The 20,383-nt window shown below is 37.8% G+C and overlaps 1 protein-coding gene across 1 annotated transcript in view; it reads left to right on the top strand.

The window, feature by feature from the left end:
- The window catches only part of ADCY1 (adenylate cyclase 1), a 162,296-nt gene that overhangs the window by 68,376 nt on the left and 73,537 nt on the right, over positions 1-20,383 (top strand). Inside the window, exons 4-5 of the mRNA XM_082752455.1 lie at positions 4,960-5,071; positions 16,919-17,046. Of these exons, the coding sequence (XP_082608581.1) occupies positions 4,960-5,071; positions 16,919-17,046 (240 nt within the window). The remainder of the gene's footprint in view (positions 1-4,959; positions 5,072-16,918; positions 17,047-20,383) is intronic.

The raw sequence follows: 20,383 nt of genomic DNA, 5'->3' as shown, positions 1-20,383 counted from the left end.
TGATCATGAAGACTATAGACAGGGTTTATATATATATATATATATAAATAAGTGTGTATATATATATATACACGCACACATATATATAATATATATATTATATACATATATTATGTATATTATATATACATAATATATGTATATATATAATATATATATATTATATATGTATATACAGCTTGTAAGGCTTCACAGTGAACTTTTTTACATAAAAACAAATCCCCTTCCCCCTTCTTTTTTTTAGCTTTAATAATCCTTTGTGTTGTTGTGCTTTTTTTTTTTTTGAGATCACTTGTTTCTTAATCATTGCAGTGAGTTACAGATAAAATTTTCTAATAATCTTCACTTATGATTGATTTTCAGAAAAAAAAAAATAGGAAAAAAAATCCTACAGATGCCTTTTTGATGCAGCATGTGCCATTAAAATATCACTCTTACTTTAAGCTGTACTCTAATTAAATAAAAAACACACGCAGAAAATAAAAACTAACCATCAAAAAAACCCAAACCATATCACTTCTCCCTCTTTTGCTGAGTTCATACAAGTGGCTCTGGTGAAGCCAGCAGGACTGTTCAAGCATAAAAGGCACATTAAAGAGCACTGTTATCAGTGAACATTTACTACCTACAAGCTCTTAAATCTGGAACTTGGCAGGATTTCTTTTTTGGCACATACCATAAGGAGACACAGAAAAGTATTGTTCCATCAACATTCTCAATGGGAAAGTGGCTTAAATCTCTTACACCAAGCTACAGGCTTTCAGCGTTCCATTTTAGCAAGGTGTAGCATCTTCTCAGAGTGCTGCGGTAGGGCTGCCGTGTCACTATGCTGGCTACACATGCTCATGGAGCTCAGGGGAGCAGATGAGAGAAAGCAGGAACACAGAAGGTTCTAGTGGAATTACTCAGTGCTTATCAACACAGAGATGCTCCAGATATGTCACAGAGCATGAGACAATGCTGTGAACAAGCTCAGCTCCTTGTATGTGATAGAGAGATGAGAAATGACTGACTGTTCATAGTGATTCTTTAATTCCTGAAGTTGCTTACAGCAGTGTTGCCTTGCTTTTATTCAGGTTTTCTATATAAGAAGCAGTTAGAAATTAATAGTTCTGGGGGAAGGGAGAGTTGTTTATCAAATCAGATTCACCAGGAAACTTTTTTAAAGAGTCCTTAGGATACCTCAACTAAAAATTTGGACTAAAAAAAATAGCTATTAAAAACCTAAAATCTTCTAGTAAAAAAATAGCAGTTAAACAAAACAAAATAAAGCAAAGCAAAACATAACATTATTTTTCAGTGATTACAAATCTTTTCCACAAGTTACACAAAAAGATACAGGTATCTATCATCTAGGCTTTGTTGTGGTATTGCATAGGATTTGTATTTTTATGGTAAATTTATGTGGGTATTAGGGATTATAGCGTTGTCTGTGTGTCTACTAGAAACTGTTCATAAGTCAATGTAGATTCAACTACTGTACATAGTAATTGGAGAGGGAATATATCTTTTCAGAAAGGTGAGTTTCATTAAGAAAGAAGGAAATATTTTAAGATCAGAAGGAAAGAGGCGAATCATAGGATCTACATGTATAGTGGTGGGAAATGAGACAAACTCTTCAAGAACTTTGTTTGCAAAGTTGGTAACTGAAAGAAATCATTTATCTATAAAAAATATTAGTGAAAAATCTGGTATCTTCCTGTTAGAAAAAAAAAAAAGCTAATTTTCCTATCAAATGTTACAAAGATAGCCAGTGCTTTCATTGGCGAGTATTCAGGCTCTATCTATCAATACATTAAAAAAATGTTAAAACTAAGATATTATAGGAAGAAAAAAAAAAAAAAAAAAAAAGTAATTTTAGGCTCATTTTACAAAATACAGTCAAGATGGGTGGAAAGTTTCAGGAAACAGCCACAAAAAATCTACAGTCAAAACTACAAATGCATCAAGAACAAAGGAAATACTCACCCAATTCCAGCTGTACCATCAAGTGGTAGTTAAGAGCAGAAGGTATTAATGGAATTATGAGGGTTTTAAGTCATTGAAAGGGTAGCCACAGCTGTTACTTTGAGATAGACAACCAGTAATAAAAGTATGCCTTGCATCTCAACTAAAAACATCAGAAGAAAATATTTTAAACTTCTCTCCTACTGCTTCTGTCTTGCACTTTAGTAGTATATGTATCTGCTCCTCAGATCTTTTGTAAACAAGCAGTGTTAGGATTAAGCAAACCTCCCACCTGGAACAGCACTGCTCCTTCAACACATCAGCATCACACAGACATTAAAATCAAGAGCAGGGAAAAAGTTTGAGAAAGCACTGCTCAAAAATTATTTCCCCTATAAGATTTAAGTAGAATTTATGATAGTAATAACTCATCTGTCTAAAATCCAAAACAATTTAAGATTTTACTGGAATAGCCAATCTTCCTGATCCTTTGAATTTAGTGGTAAAAACTTGGTATGACAGAAAACTACAGGACAAATAATAAACACCTGGAATATGGGATTGCAGAGGTTTTGGTATAGTCCACAAGCAAAAGAGAATGATAGCTCCTCAGAGTCCATTCTCTCGGATGTGGGATGGAAGAATAAGAGTATTGCTTAGCCCCTGGGTAATGAGGCAACACCAGACTTAGCACTATAATAACTATTTAGCTTTACTAACCATTGAAGTTACACCACTTGTAAAGGAGAACTGCAGTTGACTCACGTGCAGGCCACCTCATTGGACAATAAGAAGTAACTTTTATCTGTTGTTTTCACTTTCTTTCCACTTTCATTTTCTCTTCTTTCTTTAATAGTCACAGTTTAATTGAGATTGTTTTGCTGATTTTTCACCAGAGTGTCCTAATGCCATTGTTAAGTTTTCTGTGGAATTAAGGCAGGGAGAGTCATATCCCTGAATGGTTGTTAAGAGAAGTGATAGCTAACATGTAGCTTCTCGTTTCTTGGTTCTATATATGTTAACACTTTTTAAAAACAAACAAACAAACAAACCAATTGTTTGGCAATCACTATGGAGCATCTCTTTGTATTAGCATAACATTGTATGGATTCTTATATGCATAAATAAGGTAGACATAGGTCACTCTATTTTAATCCTCACTAAGGATGTGAAATTCCATGATGATTAACAATTAAGTTACAGTGAATCAAGACTGCTTTACTCTTGAATGAGAGCATCTACAGGAATAATTAACGTGCCTTAACAATGATGTCACTCCTGTAGTTGATTTGTCTTTTCTTAGTATGTCAATGTTAGGTATGGCCTCCATTTAAGACTCACATTATTTTCGTGTGAATAATATATCCAAATCAAAGGAAAGGGAATTTCATTGTTACTTTGTCTTCTGCTGAGAAATAGAAATTTAAATATATTTGAAAATATGGTTTTGCTATGGAAATGTTTTAGGCATATCACTGTAACTCTGGCACGGTATATCTTGTCATTTATCTCTGTAGTACCCTTATGTGTTCCATGACCATAAAAAGCATTACTATTTTTTTTCTGTTCTCGCTCCCTGTGTCGGATCTTTCCACCCCTCAATAAATACCTTCCATGTTCTTTGTGTTCTAAATACTTGAGCAGGATATAACAGGAATAAAAATAAATAATAAAATAAAATACATCACATAGGTATTTACTTCTAAAGTCAAAACCCCATGTTTCAGCCCAAGATACCCTGTTCCATTTTTTAGGCATTTTACAATGAAGAGGAAGTGTTGGTACTGCCCCAAAACACTTGTAGTCCAAGTAGTAAGGGAAGAGGCAATGGATGGATACAAACTGGTGAAGAAGTGGAAGAGATAATGGTCAGCATGCTAGCTAAAATAAAACAAGCCAACTAATAAGTTTGAATTCCAGTTTTAAAATATCAGGGCTCCATGTGATTGTCAGGGGTTCACTCTTCCCAGTACTGCCACTTCTGAGTGGCAACAGACCAACTGTGAGCCAGTAGGCTCACAGTTACAGTTTTACAGAGCACTTTGTCTCTGTAAAAGCCCTGCTCAACCACTGTCTGTTTCCTATTACCTCTGCTGAAAAATGAGGGTAGATCATGTGTATTTCTGCTTACATTAAAAAAAAAAAATGCAGCAGTTGCTATGGTTGTAATATTTCATGGCAGAATTTGCTCTAAAAAAGGGCAGAGCATTTACTCACGGTCTTGCCTCCACCGTGCCTTGTCCAGACAGGAATTATATTTTGTATTTTTAAATAATATTATATTAAAGCAGTGATATACACACACACACAAAAAAAAAAAAAAAAAAAAAAAAAAGTTGCATATTTTGAAAATCTTATGCCAAAAATGTTTAACAGTAACCATATTACTGAACCTATTCCATTACCTGCGAAATGTATGTATGTAGTTAACTGCAGTATTAATTAGTTCACAACCATAACTAAACTATGACGATGTGTCTTAGCAAACAATAATTCCGTATTTTATCTTAGCTTGCATATAGTATGTTCTTTACATATTGTGGGTTCTTTTATTGGACTTCACTTTTGTGCAGAATTACCAGTGTCTTAAATCAAATATTGATTGAGAAGGATTAATAAATAATCTTTTAAATGTTTAAAAGTCTATCAAGAAACCCATACTGACTTATTAAGGTAGTTGTATGTAAAACAACCTTCCTCTTAACTGAAAAATGATTCATGAATGTACTGTCAGTGCTCAGTGATTAAAAAGTTGAGCTTTTGATGTAGTTGTGCTTGCCAAGAGTGTAATGGTTGCTCTGTTAGCTGTTCACACACAATTATCACTACCAACCTGTGTCTAGTTCTCTACTTCAGATCGTTTCTGGCTTTATTCTAAGTAGCATTTTTGATAGCATTTCATGGTTTGCTTGAGTCTGTGTGTTGGTTCCGTATCATGCTATAAAAGAGGAAAATGAGAATGTGAGGATATCTTCTGTACTGATATCTCTGTGTCTTCTTCCTTTTTTACAGCATTTTGTTTGCAGACATTGTGGGGTTCACTAGTTTGGCGTCACAGTGTACTGCCCAAGAGCTGGTGAAGCTGCTGAATGAACTCTTTGGCAAATTTGATGAGTTAGCTACAGTAAGTACAACATTCTTCTTTCAATGTACTTGAAATTCCTTTCTGAATAATGATACATTAGTTAAATATGTTAGAAATCTGTAATAGATGGGTTTAGCCCGGTGTGTTACAAGTTTCTAAAGCTTATATTTTAAAATTAATATCCTAGAGAGAAAATAGCCTATACTAACTGTTTAGGAAAGGAGTTAAAATTGCTTTATTTAAATATATTTTTTGTGTTTCTTTGGAAGCCATTGGTGTTCTTCATTGGTCATGTTTACACTAAACAAGAAGGATATTTCAGTATTTAAATGTCTATCCTGCATGGAAAAAAAAAAAAAAAAAAAAAAAGATTAATGGAAAATATGATTTTTTTGAGGTACAATATAAAACTACTTTCTGTGATGACAAGAAGCTAGAGAATCAAATTCACAGACAACACTCATGACAGAAATGATGGTAGCTTTTCAGAGGTTGTTGTAGGCATAATGAGATTTATAACATTACCTATACGTATGATATGGTCATTGCACTTAACTTTATGCAGACTCCCCAAGGAAAAAGAATTTGAGAGAAATGTTCCTTGCCTGTACTTCCTAGCAGTCTAATAGTACTACAAGCATTTGACAAGAAATGAGAGGCATGAACATTCCTGAAAAAGTTCACACAGCTGGTTTCAAATTACACTTAACAATATGCTAAAAATGTGTTTTCTCCATGAACAAAGCAAAACTTCATCAAATCTCTCTTGTTTGTTAACCTTGTCCTCAGAGCCTTCGTTGTTGAGAAGTATCACCTCTACATAAGTGATGCTTCTCCACTGTATGCAGCAGCCTAGAAGAACATATTTATTCAGGTCCCCAACATAAGTAGCATCTAAGTCCAAACTCACCTTTTCTTAATATAGTCTTCTACATAAGAGATATGAAGTCTATGGACAATCTGTGGCTCTGTCTTGATAAAAGGCTCTCAGGTACACCAAGGAGAAAGATGCTTTCTGCTTCATAAGATGCTGGAGTTGAGGAAGACCTATTCTCTCCCATAGTTAAGCGGGGTATCTTTTGATCAAGTGCTATGTCCTGATTTGCACTCTGTTCAAGTCAGAACAGAAAGGAACTAATATTTTTTTTTTCAAGGAAAATGTGTCCTTTTTACAAGAAAAACAGAAGATTAACAGGAGATTAACTTAGATGCTGAGTAGAAAAGCAATGAATGTGGATTTTTATTGGGGGGGAGAGGAGGTGTGTGAATTTGTAACGTACTCATTTGGCAATGCCTCATGGGGAGCACAGGTTTCCTGCCTAGAGTACTTCAGATACATATAGATTTGAAATAAAAGGGACTTCCATGTAGCTGACCATTGTCAGGAGCTTAAATGTCTTAAATAGCTGTTTAAATAGCTGCTCTCCCTACTTTCATTTCATTACTGAATTTATCCTCTATATGGCAACAAGACGTCTAATAAGTTCTTTAAAAATTTACAGTGCTGTCATGTGTAGAGTCATCCTAGCCGTAAAACACAAGGCAGTGTAATAACACATCAGTTGTGATATAACAAACGTGCACATACAAACGCCCATGCCTGTGATGTGTTATGGCACTGAAGCAAGGGAAATGGCTACCATACCATTCTTGTTCCTTTAGTTCTGGCCAGGTACAGACAACTGGAGGTGTTAGTGACACCTGAAGCAAGGATAACAAGCAGATACTGGATCATGGTGTGAGGTCAGTTGTTTTGTGGGGAAGAAGCTGATCAGAGACAGCAGAGGAGCTAAAAAAAAAATGACTTTTCTGTTCAGCCTGCATACATTCTCTTTCCAAATTTGAAAATAAATTTATCTTCTTTCAGCTATGTGGGGAAGAATTGTTATTTACTTGTCCTTCTAGTTCATACTGTGCTGCATCGGGTTGTGATTAGGGGGTCCATCCGTCAGGAGCAAAGTGGTCCAGCTTGGTTCCCACATGGGCAGCAGCTCCTTCCAGGTCATCTGCTCCTGTGTGGGCTCCTCTCTACGGGCTGCAGCTCCAGCCTGGAATCTGCTCCAGAAGGGGCTCTCCACTTAGAGTTACACATGGCCCTGCAAGACTGTTGTCATGCTCACAGCTTGTATCTCTTGTACCTTGTGATACAAGAGACAAGACACATTTCAGCTATATTCTAATTATTTTAACCATAAGTCATCTTATTAGTAAAGAGGAAGGATTTCTTTAGCATCCTGTGTGATAAAGAAGCATATTTGTTTTCAGGTAGTTGAAGAGAGCAATAAGGTCTCCCCTGATCCTCCTCCTTCTCTTCTCCAGATGAAGCAACCCCAGTTCCCTCAGGCACTCCTCATAGGACTTGTGTTCCAGGCCCTTTTTCTGCTTCATAGCCCTTCTCTGGACATGTTCCAGGGACTCATTGTCTTTCTTGTGGTGAGGGGCCCAAAACTGAACACAGTACTCGCGGTGTGGCCTCACCAGAGCAGAGTAAAAGAGGACGATCACTTCCCTTGTCCTGCTGGCTATGCTATTCCTGATGCAAGCCAGGATGCCATTGGCCTTTTTAGCCACCTGGGCACGCTGCTGGCACACATTCAGGCAAGTGTTAGCCAACACATCCAGTTTCTTTTCCTCTGCACAGCTTTCCAGCCACTCTACCCCAAGCCTGTAGTATTGCATGGGGTTGTTGTGGCCAAAGTACAGGACCCAGGACTTAGCCATGTTGAACCTCATCCCACTGGCCTCTACCCATTGATCCAACCTGTCCAGGTCCCTCTGCAGGGCCTTCCTACCCTCCAGCAGATCAACACTTCCCCCCAACTTGGTGTTATCTGCAAGCTTACTGAGGGTGCACTCTCAATTCCCTCACCCAAATCATCAATAAAGATATGAAAGAGGATGGGCCCCAACACCAGCCCCTGGAGAACACTACTGGTGATCAGTTGCGAGCTGGATTTCACTCCATTCACCACCACTCTCTGGGCCTGGTCATCCAGCCAGTTTTTAACCCAGCTAAGAGTGTACCGGTCCAAGCCATGGGCTTGCCATCTTCTCCAGGAGAATACTATGGGAGACCACATCAAAGGCCTTACTAAAGTCTAAGCAGACTACATCAACTGGTCACCACCAGATGGGTTAACTGGTCATAGAAGGAGATGAGGTTGGTCAGGCAGGACTTGCCTTTCATGAACCCTTGCTGGCTGGGCCTGATCCCCTTGTTGTCCTGCACATGCTGTGCATTCAAGATGTCCTTTTCCATCAGGTTTCCTGGCACCGAGGCCAAGCTGAGAGGCCTGTAGCTCCCCAGATCCTCCTTATGACCATTCTTATAGATGGGCATCGCTTTAGCAATTCTTCGGTCACGTGACCTCTCTGTTTGACCATGACCACTGAGAGATGATGGAAAGTGGCTCAGCAATCACACAGTTCAGGTAAAGTAGCAGGTCTCTAACTGTTTCCACATGAATTGTGAGGGGTTTCTTCTGCTCCTTGTCTCAGACTTCCAGGTTGAGAGGCTGAGTACCCTGAGGATAAGTGGTCTGAAAAAGTAGGCATTAAGAACCTCAGCTTTTTCCTTCTCATCAATAGTCATGTTCCCCCCTGTGTCCAGTAAAGGATGGAGAATCTTCAATAATTTCCCTTTCAACTTCTGTCTTTCTGCACCTCAGACTTCTAAGAATTTCCTTTTACAAAGAGATAAGGATAGATGAAATTTAGTCTCTTTCAGGATATCAGTATTCTGAATGAAAGATTTATTTGTTCTTACCATTTACGGCATCTCATCTGTTAGTCAGATGGAGGCACTGAAGTTTTCCTTGTTCTTTGCTTTTGCAGTTATGTATGCCATCAGACTTTGCCAGTATTTGTAGGCTAAATCTATTTCTTTCCATTTTAATTTACTATATTTTCCTGATTACCTTCTTTGCTTCTAAGGATCTTGCTGCTGAGCCTTAAGCAAAGGGCCAGTAAATTACTTTTCTTGATCAGATTGTGTTGTTTTTTGTTTTTGGTTTTGGTTTTTTTTTGGAACTGTGTCAAGAACTGTCAGTCCTTCCCTGTGCTGTAGAGCCAGGTAGTCCTGGAAACAATCACTTTAAAAAGTTGATTCTAAGTAACTTTAAAAAGTTGATTCTACTGAATCTATAGAATGTTTTTAGTTTATATAACTATGTTATATTTTAAACAAATAAAAATATGTAAAATTTTGTGGGCTGGTTTAGATGGGAAAGTTAGTGTTGGAAAGCATGAACATACAGGATGTGATCTTGTTTGTGGAAATTGGTAAGTGTGCACTAGGGGGGGATATTTGCAAAGGATAAGTTTAAAGAGATTTGTCTCCCAAAGTTCCCTTGAGAGTCAATGCAGAGACAGAAGCCCACTGAGGCAGATAGTGCTTGTAAGCTTGAATCATACTGCTCATTTGGAGAGGTCTCCTTGAGAGACCTAAGAAAGCGTCCCTAGACTGAAGTTGTGTTAATGAATATGCCTTTGACTATATAGGAACTGGGATTAATGATGTGTATGGTGTTAAGCTGAAGTTGTTAAAGTTGTGTTGAAGTTAAGCTGAAAATTGTCTGTGGGACAATTTTTCATCGAGGAAGCTAACATCACACACTTAGTAGGACCATACAAATGGGTATGTACTACAGAAGAGGTACCTTTTCTGACCTCCTTCATAGTACTTTTTAGGCTAGAGAGTACTGTGCTTCCTATGTCATTTCTATGTCATATCTCTTGTCATGATTTGTATGCTTGTTATGAATTATCATTTTCTTCCTGAGCTCATATTCCGCAAATCTGAGATTTGCTTCTTTGCATTGGACCATGATGGATTTTTCTGATCAGTTCCAGATGCCTGCAGTGTGGGCGTTTGAACTGAAACTCCTGCAGCCGGCATAGAGAAAGGTATTTCTGGAGTTCAACAGGTGTCATCCAAATGTGATGCCTAGTTGCAATCCAGAAATGCCAAGTTAATTTCATTATTAAAAGGGCAGTTTGGTTGATAACCCAGGTGCACACTTTACTTGTCTAATGTACCCTGCGTAAACACACTCCTATATATGGAGTCTTTTGTGACTAGAAGGGCTGTGTCTCCTGTGCTGGAGGCCAGCAGCACTATCCTCACAGCAGTCAGCTTTGCTCATCTCAAAACTTACTTTTTATCTCCTTGAAATTTCTCTCTGGAAACTACTTTCCTTATAGCCAGGTGAATACACTAACTTGCTAGTTCTTTTCATGCAATCATTTTTCAGTAATTCTTGCAGGCCAAGGGAAATGGACATTTCCAGTGATTAGGTATTGAATATTTTCCATGATTTTTTATTTAGAACATGACTGAATTTCATGTTTTGGTTGGTGCACAAAAGTGACAGCTTTTTTAATCCTCTCTGTTGTGGTAGAAGAAATCAGAAAAATTATCAGTTTCCTGAAATTTAGAGCTTAGTTTTTCAACTTTTTTGTAATACATTTGTTGTAGACTTGTTTCTCCTTGGATGTTGATTAGAAAACAACATTTTACAGGATTCTTAATGAAAGCTAAGTAGGAGACAAGCATGCATATCTGTCATGATGATTGTGTAAAATATTCTTGTTAAGATCCTTTTTAATTTCCAATTATGCGAATTAACCTACATGACTGTTAAATGGGTTCTCACTCTCAAAGACTGAAACAATATAAGTATTGTTAAATTAGTTTCCATTCAAAATAGGGAGGGGCTTTATGGTAAGAATGGAAGTTCATGTATGAGGTCAGACAAGAGATGTAGGTTATTGCAGGTCAACATATATAGTTGCCCTTAAAATGAGAGAAAGTACTTGAAGCAAAATGTCTTTTTATTGTTATCCTGAATAGTTCTACATGTTTTACATATATATTAATATGGCTCCTGTGATGGCAGATAAAGTATCATGACTTCACAAATACATTATTAAACTACAAGCTTAAATATGCTTATCTGGAGATGGCCAGTTTTCCTCAATCAGAACCTAACAACCACTTGCTACAGTGCTTCCAATACTGAAACCAGATTTGTTTTTTTTCCTACTGTTTCTATCACTCTGTAGAAGCTCTTCTTGTTAAGCCTATACTCACTCTTATTGCTCTGAATATTTCCCCATTATGCTGCCAAATCAAACGTGATGTAGTGCTGCAGTTAAGTTAGCTCATTCTCATTTTTTTTTTCTCTGTTTGTCCATTTTATGCTGAGACAAATTGATGTGTGAGTACTTGTCACTTTTACCTACAGGTTGGCAAAGTTACTGTATATTTTCAGGCATTATTCCATTAAAAGTTTATCAGAATGATTATATGAAATTTTAAACCCACAGATCAAATGTAGTTGAAAGAAATATTAAAATATGCATGCAGTAATTGAAAGAATTCATAGAATCATAGAATGGCCTGAGTTGGAGGAGACCTCAAGGATCAGCTAGTTCCAACCCCCGTGCCATAGGCAGGGATGTCACCCACTAAATCAGGTTGCCCAGGGCCTCATCCAACCTGGTCTCAAACACCTCGAGGGATGGGGCATCCACAACCTCTCTGGGTAACCTGTTCCAGTGCCTCACCACCCTCTGAGTGAAGAATTTCCTTTTAACCTCTAATCTAAATCTCTTTTAGTTTGAAACCTTTACCCCTTTTCCTATTGTTATTTACCTGAATAAAGAGTCCTTCTCCATCCCTTTTATGAGACCCCTTTAAGTACTGAAAGTCTGTGATGAGGTCACCCCAGAGCCTTCTCTTCTGTAGGCTGAACAGCCCCAGCTTGCTCAGCCTGTAGGAGAGGTGCTTCATCCCCTTGGATTCAGTGAAATTTTCTAATTGGTAGAACAATTTTCAAAAATGCATTACCACTATTAGCACACTGAAGTGTAATGTAGCTGGTGGTAATTTTCATGTCACTTCACTACACTTAGGATGTGACTACAAACTTTATCTGATAAGACGGATTCAATTCTCTGTCTCATAGGGTGGCACACTTCCAACACAGTTATTAAAATAGATTTGAATACTACACAGAGAAAGCATGTTGGTAAATCTTTCTGTTTTACTGAAGAAAAACAAAAAAGTAAAAAAAGATAAGTGACATTACTGTTTACTGTTAATGAAAGCACGAGAAAACTGCAGGATCTTTAGCTATAAGGAGTTAGATGAAGTAGGCTTGAATTTTATTTTATTTTTTTTTCGACAAAGAGTGCCCTTTCAGAGAGGATTCAAAGAAGGGTTCTGAGGAGTGTTTCACATTTGAATCTAAAACAACTTCTTCATCATTTTATGAATTTACCTACTTGCATCTTTTGTGAATACTGCTGCACTGTAAGAGATTTTCACTGGGTTGTCCTTTACATGGAATGTTTTGGGCCTTGTTTTTCTCTAGTGTCCTTTGGTACACAGAACAGAGTTATTGAGCTGTGAGGGGGACAAGATCTTTTATATTTTGTTTAATATTATAAGGGAATGAAATATGGTAGGAAAGTGTAAATATCAGAAACATAATCTAATGTTTTACAAAGGATGTCTCATTCTCACCATTAACTGAAATTAATAACTTGGTATAATATTGTTCAGTTGCACCCTAAAGCCTTCTGACTAACCCTATCCAATTCACTGCCTTTTCTTCTAAGTTCCTGAAGGAGGGTGGCCATTTCTTTAACAGCATAATGCTGTACATGCCCTTCCAAAGGCACTTGGAACAGTAAGTCATGTACTATGCCTCTCTGCAAAGGAAGGAGTGGATTATCAATGGGGATACAGGGATACAGGTACAAAGGGAACAGGTATGTTAGAAATGGCTCAGGAATATGGGAGTATCAACACCCAGATATTTTCTGCCAGGCTAAGCTCAAATGCTTTGAAAGAGAGGACTCAAAACTTGCATCTTGCCCAATTAGACTTTCAGGTTCAACCACATTTACATGTATTAGTATATTAATAGTTCACAAGATCAATATTCTAATTTGCATTATTGCATATGTTGTATGTGTGTTTGGGATATAGGTAAATTTTTAATCTGTGTGTCTGTGAATGTATACATGCATATATGTACGAATGCCTATATTTGTGCTGCATGATATATATGTGCAGCATGTTAACTGAAATATTATGTTTTTTTTTTCCTACTTCTGTTCCAATCTAACAAAAAAGTAAAATAAAATTGAATAGAGACTTGATTCCAGCTTTTGAGGATGTTGTAGAAAATACTAATCTTTCTGCAAGTCTCTCTAGTGTCTTTATACACATCTGTAATATGGATAAATTTATGTTAATTTCTAGAGTGATTCAAAGCTTCCTAAGCCAAATTTCTATTGAGATTAACAGCACTTTGGCCTAGAGTGCTATAAATTTTAAATATGCTGTCCGTATAAATACACTGAAAATAAGTTACAGTGCTAACAGGGGTTACTTCTGTCTTGTTCTTGTTCAAATTTCCATATGTTTCATTGATCTCTTTGGAAGCAGAATGAAGTTCTAGGTTTGTGAAGAGATAAATACTAAATGCAATTTATTGCCATTTTACATCTTTGGGGAGTTTTAGAGGTGCGTTTTTTGTTTTGCCCTCCTCCCCCAATAGTTATTTCACTAAGGAAGGACTGTAACTGATGCGTTTGGCCTGTGTCATTGAATTAGGCTTGGGCCCCTGAGGATTAGAGGGACAGCTGGTGTAAATTAATGCATTTCCCCTGAAACACATGATACCATGCTGATTAATATGAACTGAAAATTTGATGCCTTTTGTCTACCTGATACAAATGGTGACATCACTCTTTCTGCAAAACACATTTAAAACAAAACAAAACAAAAACAAACACCTAAAACAACTACAAAACCCTCTTATTTGTAATGGACAGATAGAATAAACTGTTCTATGTCAGTACTTGTCTAAAAGTGTAAAGGAAGCTCTTAGCAACTTTGAAGGATCCTTTGCCTTCCATGCTGGTCTTCTACTTCACTCTGACAAACACTGTGAATGTCGGTTGTGCCAGGGGGAATTCTGCAGATCTGCTCAGGAATACCTTGGTAAGGAACAACAGGTGGGCAAGCTGCCTGGATAATGCTGTGCTAATCTCTGGTGCTTTTTGTCATGTTCATAAAACCAAATTATCAGCTGTTTGTAACAGGCATTGCTTGTATTATCTGTAACTAGAATTTATACCTATCACACTTGAATTTGTCACTGTTGCAAGTGTGAAAAATATTGTTGAGTCAAGGGCTTTTTTTTTTTTTTTTTGGAAGGTGCTGAGGAAACAAAACAAAGAGAGGAAAAGAGTTTGTTTTGTTAATTTGCTTATCAGTGCTTATAAAGATTGGTCTTATAAAGCTGCATCTCCTTCCTGGAATTTTGTCTCACATAGAGAGGAAAAGAAAACAAGTGATTTTGCTAGAGATTACTGTATACTAATTGATGATTATAAACAAGAAAAGTGGAGATAACATCTGATAAGGAACAGAGTAGTGTTTTCAAAAACACCAGGTGATTTAGCCATATATCTTCCATCAGAATTGATGTGTTTCTAGACAATGCTTTAGTTTTATTTTCTTTTATTTTTCATTTGCATGAGTAATGAAGTGACATGAGAAAGTGGAAATGGATTGAGCTCTGTACTGTCTTTTCCTTTCTCAAACTATCTACCAGTCTGCTAGACTGTGCTGTGCCAGTCTGATAGAGTAATTTCCTGTATCCCACTGTAAAATGTGAAGTACTGGTCTATAGCACAGTAAACTCTCTAAGAAAAACAAGTAATTTGAAATGAGCCATTTTGGACATAGACACTGAAGCAGAGTGAATAGTGATCAATTAACACATACATATTATCCGCCCCAGATTACTGAAATGGCTTTTCTGAATATCTTTTGGTTGGGTCAAATAGTCATTGCCTGTCCACAGACCATGCATACCAAATTTGAAGATGAAAAGAGCTTTATGGAGGACTGTAAACTGTGGGACAAAACTGCATTTATTTTGGAAAGATGGTCTCAGCCTGAACTATTGAATACCCTCTACTCCTTCAAGATTTGCCCACAATTTTTTAAAAGTGGCTTATTTTGGCAGTATAATTTAGTGGTTTCTACTTAAAATGAGTGGTTTCTATTAAAAAACTTAGTGGTTTCTGTCCAAAAACCTTGAGTTGGAAGGTGTGTTTTGTGTCAGGATGGATTTCGAGGTTTGCATATTACTTTGTATCAATAATTCTTTTACTTTTATAATACCAGTTAACCAGGGATCTCAAAATATCCTATTAAAACTTCAAGTAAAATTCGTGAGACATTTTGTGGCTAGAGGATACAGGGATACTTTAAGGCCCCAGTGACAATGCTTCCAGAATAATTATGCTCACATTCATTAAATTATATATGAACAATGATAAATAACAGTATATTTTAAATTGTGCTGTACAGCAGAAGCCATTTTAAGTAGCCTCTCTTAGAAAAGCTTTTTCTACTAGTTAGGCATACCCAAAAACATGACTTGTTTCTTTGATTGAAGATATGAATTTACTGCTAAATTAATATGCACATAAAAAGAAGTAGGCAAACCGATTTTTCCAAAGTGTTAACGTGCCTTCTTCTGTACCTGAACTGAGGTAAATCTTAAAGTATAATACTTGTTCAATATTCAGAAACATATACAGGCTTGGGAATGACAGCAGCTGGAAGAGTGTGTAATAATAAGCCCTGAATACTATGTATGACATGTTAGACAGGACAGGATCACTGTATGTATAACCATCACTTCTGAGCTGGAATATGCAATGGAGGCTGTGGTCAAATCAGGAAGGCTACGATTCTTGTAGGCATAAGATTGAATGAGGATATATGTCATTTGAAATGCTAAACCAGTATAAATAGGCCATTTTTTCCAGTTTAAAATCACCACCAACACCCCCTCCCCCTCCAAGCCTTTTGTCACTAAAGACAAAAGTGTAAGTTGTATTTCTTTAGTCAGATTATTTACTTTTTTATGCCATATTCTAAATGGTTAGAAGTTGTCGTAGTCCAGCTGGAAGGTATACTATCGTCTCCTCATGTTTCTTCATACTTTATTAGTTAAAGTCATGGCTTTGTTAAAAGGCACTTCGTTATGCATTCTCTGTTCAGGAATGAACTTTCTACTCACAGTGATGTAGTAATTATCATATCCTATCATTGCTTTTTCAAAATGGAAGAGGCTTAGCCCGATTTCTACGGTTGTAGAACTTGCATTGTATATAAGCAGTAGATAAATTTAATGGGAGAGACTTAGCCAGATTTCTATAGTTGTAGAACTTGAATTGTATGCAAGCAGTAGATAAATTCAATGGCAATGAAAAGTGACTTCTTCTGATGTGCAGGTACATCACATTTATGCTGAGAGTGCGTAAGTTTTTAAGTTGTGATTTATGTATTGGTAATGCGCAGATGTAGGTACCTTTACAAATTTTCTTTTTCAAGTTTCAAATTGTCTTTCCTAGTAACTGGAACTGGATTTGAACAAAAGCTTCTCAAAATACATTTCTTTCCTAACATTCAGTAGCTCTTTGACTTCAGTCCTTTCATTTGGATTCATACAGAATGAAGTGTCCTTGCAAATCTTGAATTCGTATTGACCTAACATGAGGGTAACGGAATAATTTTTGTTCAGAACTATGTTAAACAATGTTATCCTACGTGTGTTAAGCAATGTGGGGCTGACCACTATTTTAAATGTATATATTTTAAAATAAATAAATAAATGTGCATATGTCAGCTGTTCTTTACAGGGAACCTAGATTTCATGGACTGTAAATTACTTCACATGAACACAAAAGGTTTCCCTGATTGACTGCATATAGTTGGAGAATATTTTCTCCTTTAAATATTATAACATTTATATAAACAGTAAAACTTTTCCAATTCTCTTTTTATTAAAGGAAAACCATTGCAGAAGAATAAAAATCCTAGGTGACTGTTATTACTGCGTATCAGGATTGACCCAGCCCAAAACGGATCATGCCCATTGCTGTGTTGAAATGGGACTGGACATGATTGACACCATCACGTAAGTATTGCATGTGGTATACCTGGACAGGAGTGCTGCAGCAGCTTCTGTGTGGCATTCATAAGAGGTATTTTCAGAGGAACAGTGCCTGCTACCATTCATACAGTCACGGAAACATAGAATGGCCTGAGTTGGAGGAGACCTCAAGGATCAGCTAGTTCCAACCCCCGTGCCATAGGCAGGGATGTCACCCACTAAATCAGGTTGCCCAGGGCCTCATCCAACCTGGTCTCAAACACCTCGAGGGATGGGGCATCCACAACCTCTCTGGGTAACCTGTTCCAGTGCCTCACCACCCTCTGAGTGAAGAATTTCCTTTTAACCTCTAATCTAAATCTCTTTTAGTTTGAAACCTTTACCCCTTTTCCTATTGTTATTTACCTGAATAAAGAGTCCTTCTCCATCCCTTTTATGAGACCCCTTTAAGTACTGAAAGTCTGTGATGGGGTCACCCCAGAGCCTTCTCTTCTGTAGGCTGAACAGCCCCAGCTCACTGAGCCTATTTTCATAGGAAAGGTGCTCCAGCCTCTTGATCATCTTTGTGTCCCTCCTCTGGACCCACTCTAAGAGCTCCATGTCCTTCTTGTGCTTGGGGCTCCAGACCTGGACACAATACTCCAAGTGGGACCTCACAAGGGCAGAATAGAGGGGGCCAATCACGTTCCTCAACCTGCTGGCCATGCCTCTGGTGATGCAGCCCAGGATGCAGTTGGCCTTCTGGGCTGCAAGCGCACACTGACAGCTCATGTCAAGCTTTTCATCCATCAAAACCCCCAAGTCCTTCTCTGCAGGGCTGGTCTCAATCAGTTCTTCTACCAGTCTGTATTCATGTCCAGGATTGCCCTAGCCCAGGTGCAGAACACTGCACTTGGACTTGTTGAACCTCATTTCTCAATGCTTTTCCAGGTCCACTTGGATGTCGTCCCTTCTTTCTTGTGTATTGACTGCACCACTCAGCTTGGTGTCATCTGCAGACTTGCTGAGGGTGCACTTGATCCCACTGTCTGTGTCATTGATGAAGATATTAAACAGTACTGGTCTGAGGACAGAATTCATTCCTGTTATTCTTTAGCACCCCTTGCCAAGTTTAGTTCCATCTGTGCTTTGGCTTTCTTTATCCCATCGCTGCACATCTAGACCATATCTCTGTACACTTCCCAGGCTAAGTGTTCCTGCTTCCACTGCCTGTGCATTTCCTTCTTGCACTTCAGTTTGACCAGCAGGTCCTTGCTCAGCCATCCTGGTTGTCTGCCCTCCCAGCCTGCTTTTTTATGCTGGGGGATGGAGAGTTCTTGTGCTCTAAGGAAAACATCCTTAAAGTGTCTCCAGCTTTGCTCACCTCCTTTGTCCCTGAGGATAGTGTTCCAGGGGATCTCAGCTACTAGGTCTTTAAATAGCTTGAAGTTTGCTCTTTGGAAGTTTAGGGTGCTGACTTTGCTCTTTGCCAGGCCTGTATTCCTCAAGATTATAAACTCAACCAGGACATGGTTACTGCAACCCAGACTACCTCCAGTCTTGACCTCTTTAATGAGCTCTTCCATGCTGGTGAGCACCAGGTCAAGTAATGCTTCTCTTCTGGTTGGTTTGTCTAATACCTGGACCAGGAAGTTATCCTCAATGCACTCTAGGAATCTTATGGATTGCTTACAACCTGCTCTGTAGTTTTCCCAACAGACATCCAGGTGGTTGAAGTCCCCCATCAGGATGAGAGCATGCAAGTGTGACACTTCTTGTAGTTGAAGCAAGAATGCCTCACCCACAGGCTCCCCTTGCTCAGGCAGCCTGTAGTAGACCCCAACCACAAGGTGTCATTTATTGTTGCGGTCTTTAACTCTGACCCATAAGTTCTCAACCTGTCCATGGCTGTTTCTCAAAGGCAACTCGTCACAATTAATTCCTTCCCTAATGTAGAAGGAATACCACCTCCCTTCCTTCCCTGTATATCCCTTCTGAAGAGTTTGTAGCTCCCTATTCTGATATTCCAGTTATGTGATCCATCCCACCACATTTCCATGATGGCAATCAGGTCATGTTTGTCTCATTGAACCGTGGTTTCTAATTCTTCTTGCTTGTTTCCCATGCTGTGTGCATTGGTGTAGAAGCATTTCAGTTGGGCAATCGGTCATATTGCATTTCTAGAGCTCTTGCTGATTGCATTGGTACAGTTCGAAAGTATTTCCCTGCCATTACTTAGAGTGATAGTGTTCTCAGGCATGCTTTCTTCACTCAGAGGTACATCCCCTTTCCCCACCATGTCTTCCCCCCTAACAATTAGTACTGTTGCATTCAGGTCACAGGTATAAAAATCAGATATACCGATTTTTAGGAAGGATGATTCTATACAACAATTTTCCAGTCCATTTAATCACTGTGACAAAAAAAAAAGGGCACAAGTACAAGTATATAGAGGCACATGCATGTACTTATTAGAAGATGGAAAGATCATGGTAAATCATGAAATATTCCAGTTGTTATTTTCCACAAAGAAAGAAATCTGAATTATTGTTTTTAAACTGCTCCTTTCACACACCAATATGCAATCTTAAAACCAGTCTTGATGTATGTCTGTTGTGTCTGTTTGTATTCCCAAAATGATAGCTTTCAGATTTCTCATTTCCATATGTCATGTTTAAACCTTCAATTTAGTCTACTTTTCAGAAATGTAATGTGAAATTTACTTGCTGATAAGAAAGATTTTTTTATGTTTGAGAGGTCTGCATGGATTGTTGTTTTACCAAGAAGAAAAATGTGAATGTGAGAGAACTGCGAATGAGCTTTTAGCAAGAGCTGGAGATCTGTTTCATTACACAGGAGGGAAGGGATAAAGGGATTGAGATTTCTTCACTATTGCCTTATTCTGTGTCTATATGCATACAAATACTTGTGTTTTATAGAGAGGCTGTAGGAGGGAGTGCACACCTGTATTAATTCTATATCTAAATAAATAATGGTCAGCGCTTGTGGGATGAGATTGCTGTTCCAGTATATCATGTGCGATGGGCACTGTAAAAGTGTGTCACATCAGAGCCTTCACCTTTTCTGTAATGGAAAGTGTTTGGTCACTGTTTCCAGTAGTCAGTTATTTCTTTTCTCTGGTGTTAGCTGGGCTGCTGGAAATACAGAGTTGATTCAAAGTTCTGCTTCCCCTCACTTAATCCGTAAGTTTTTGTGTTGCACAAAAAGAAGACCTACCTTCTCTGCAAAGGTGAATAGACCACAGTGTAATCTCAATTTAAAAATAGTTAACTATTAAATACAGAATATATATATATATATATAACAAACAAACATAAGCCTTTTGAATTCAAATTATGTGTTTTATAATTCCAGTTACTCC

Source organism: Aythya marila, assembly GCF_965140915.1.
Source record: "Aythya marila genome assembly, chromosome: 2".
Lineage (NCBI taxonomy): Eukaryota > Metazoa > Chordata > Aves > Anseriformes > Anatidae > Aythya > Aythya marila.
This window is presented reverse-complemented; position numbering and strand designations above follow the sequence as displayed.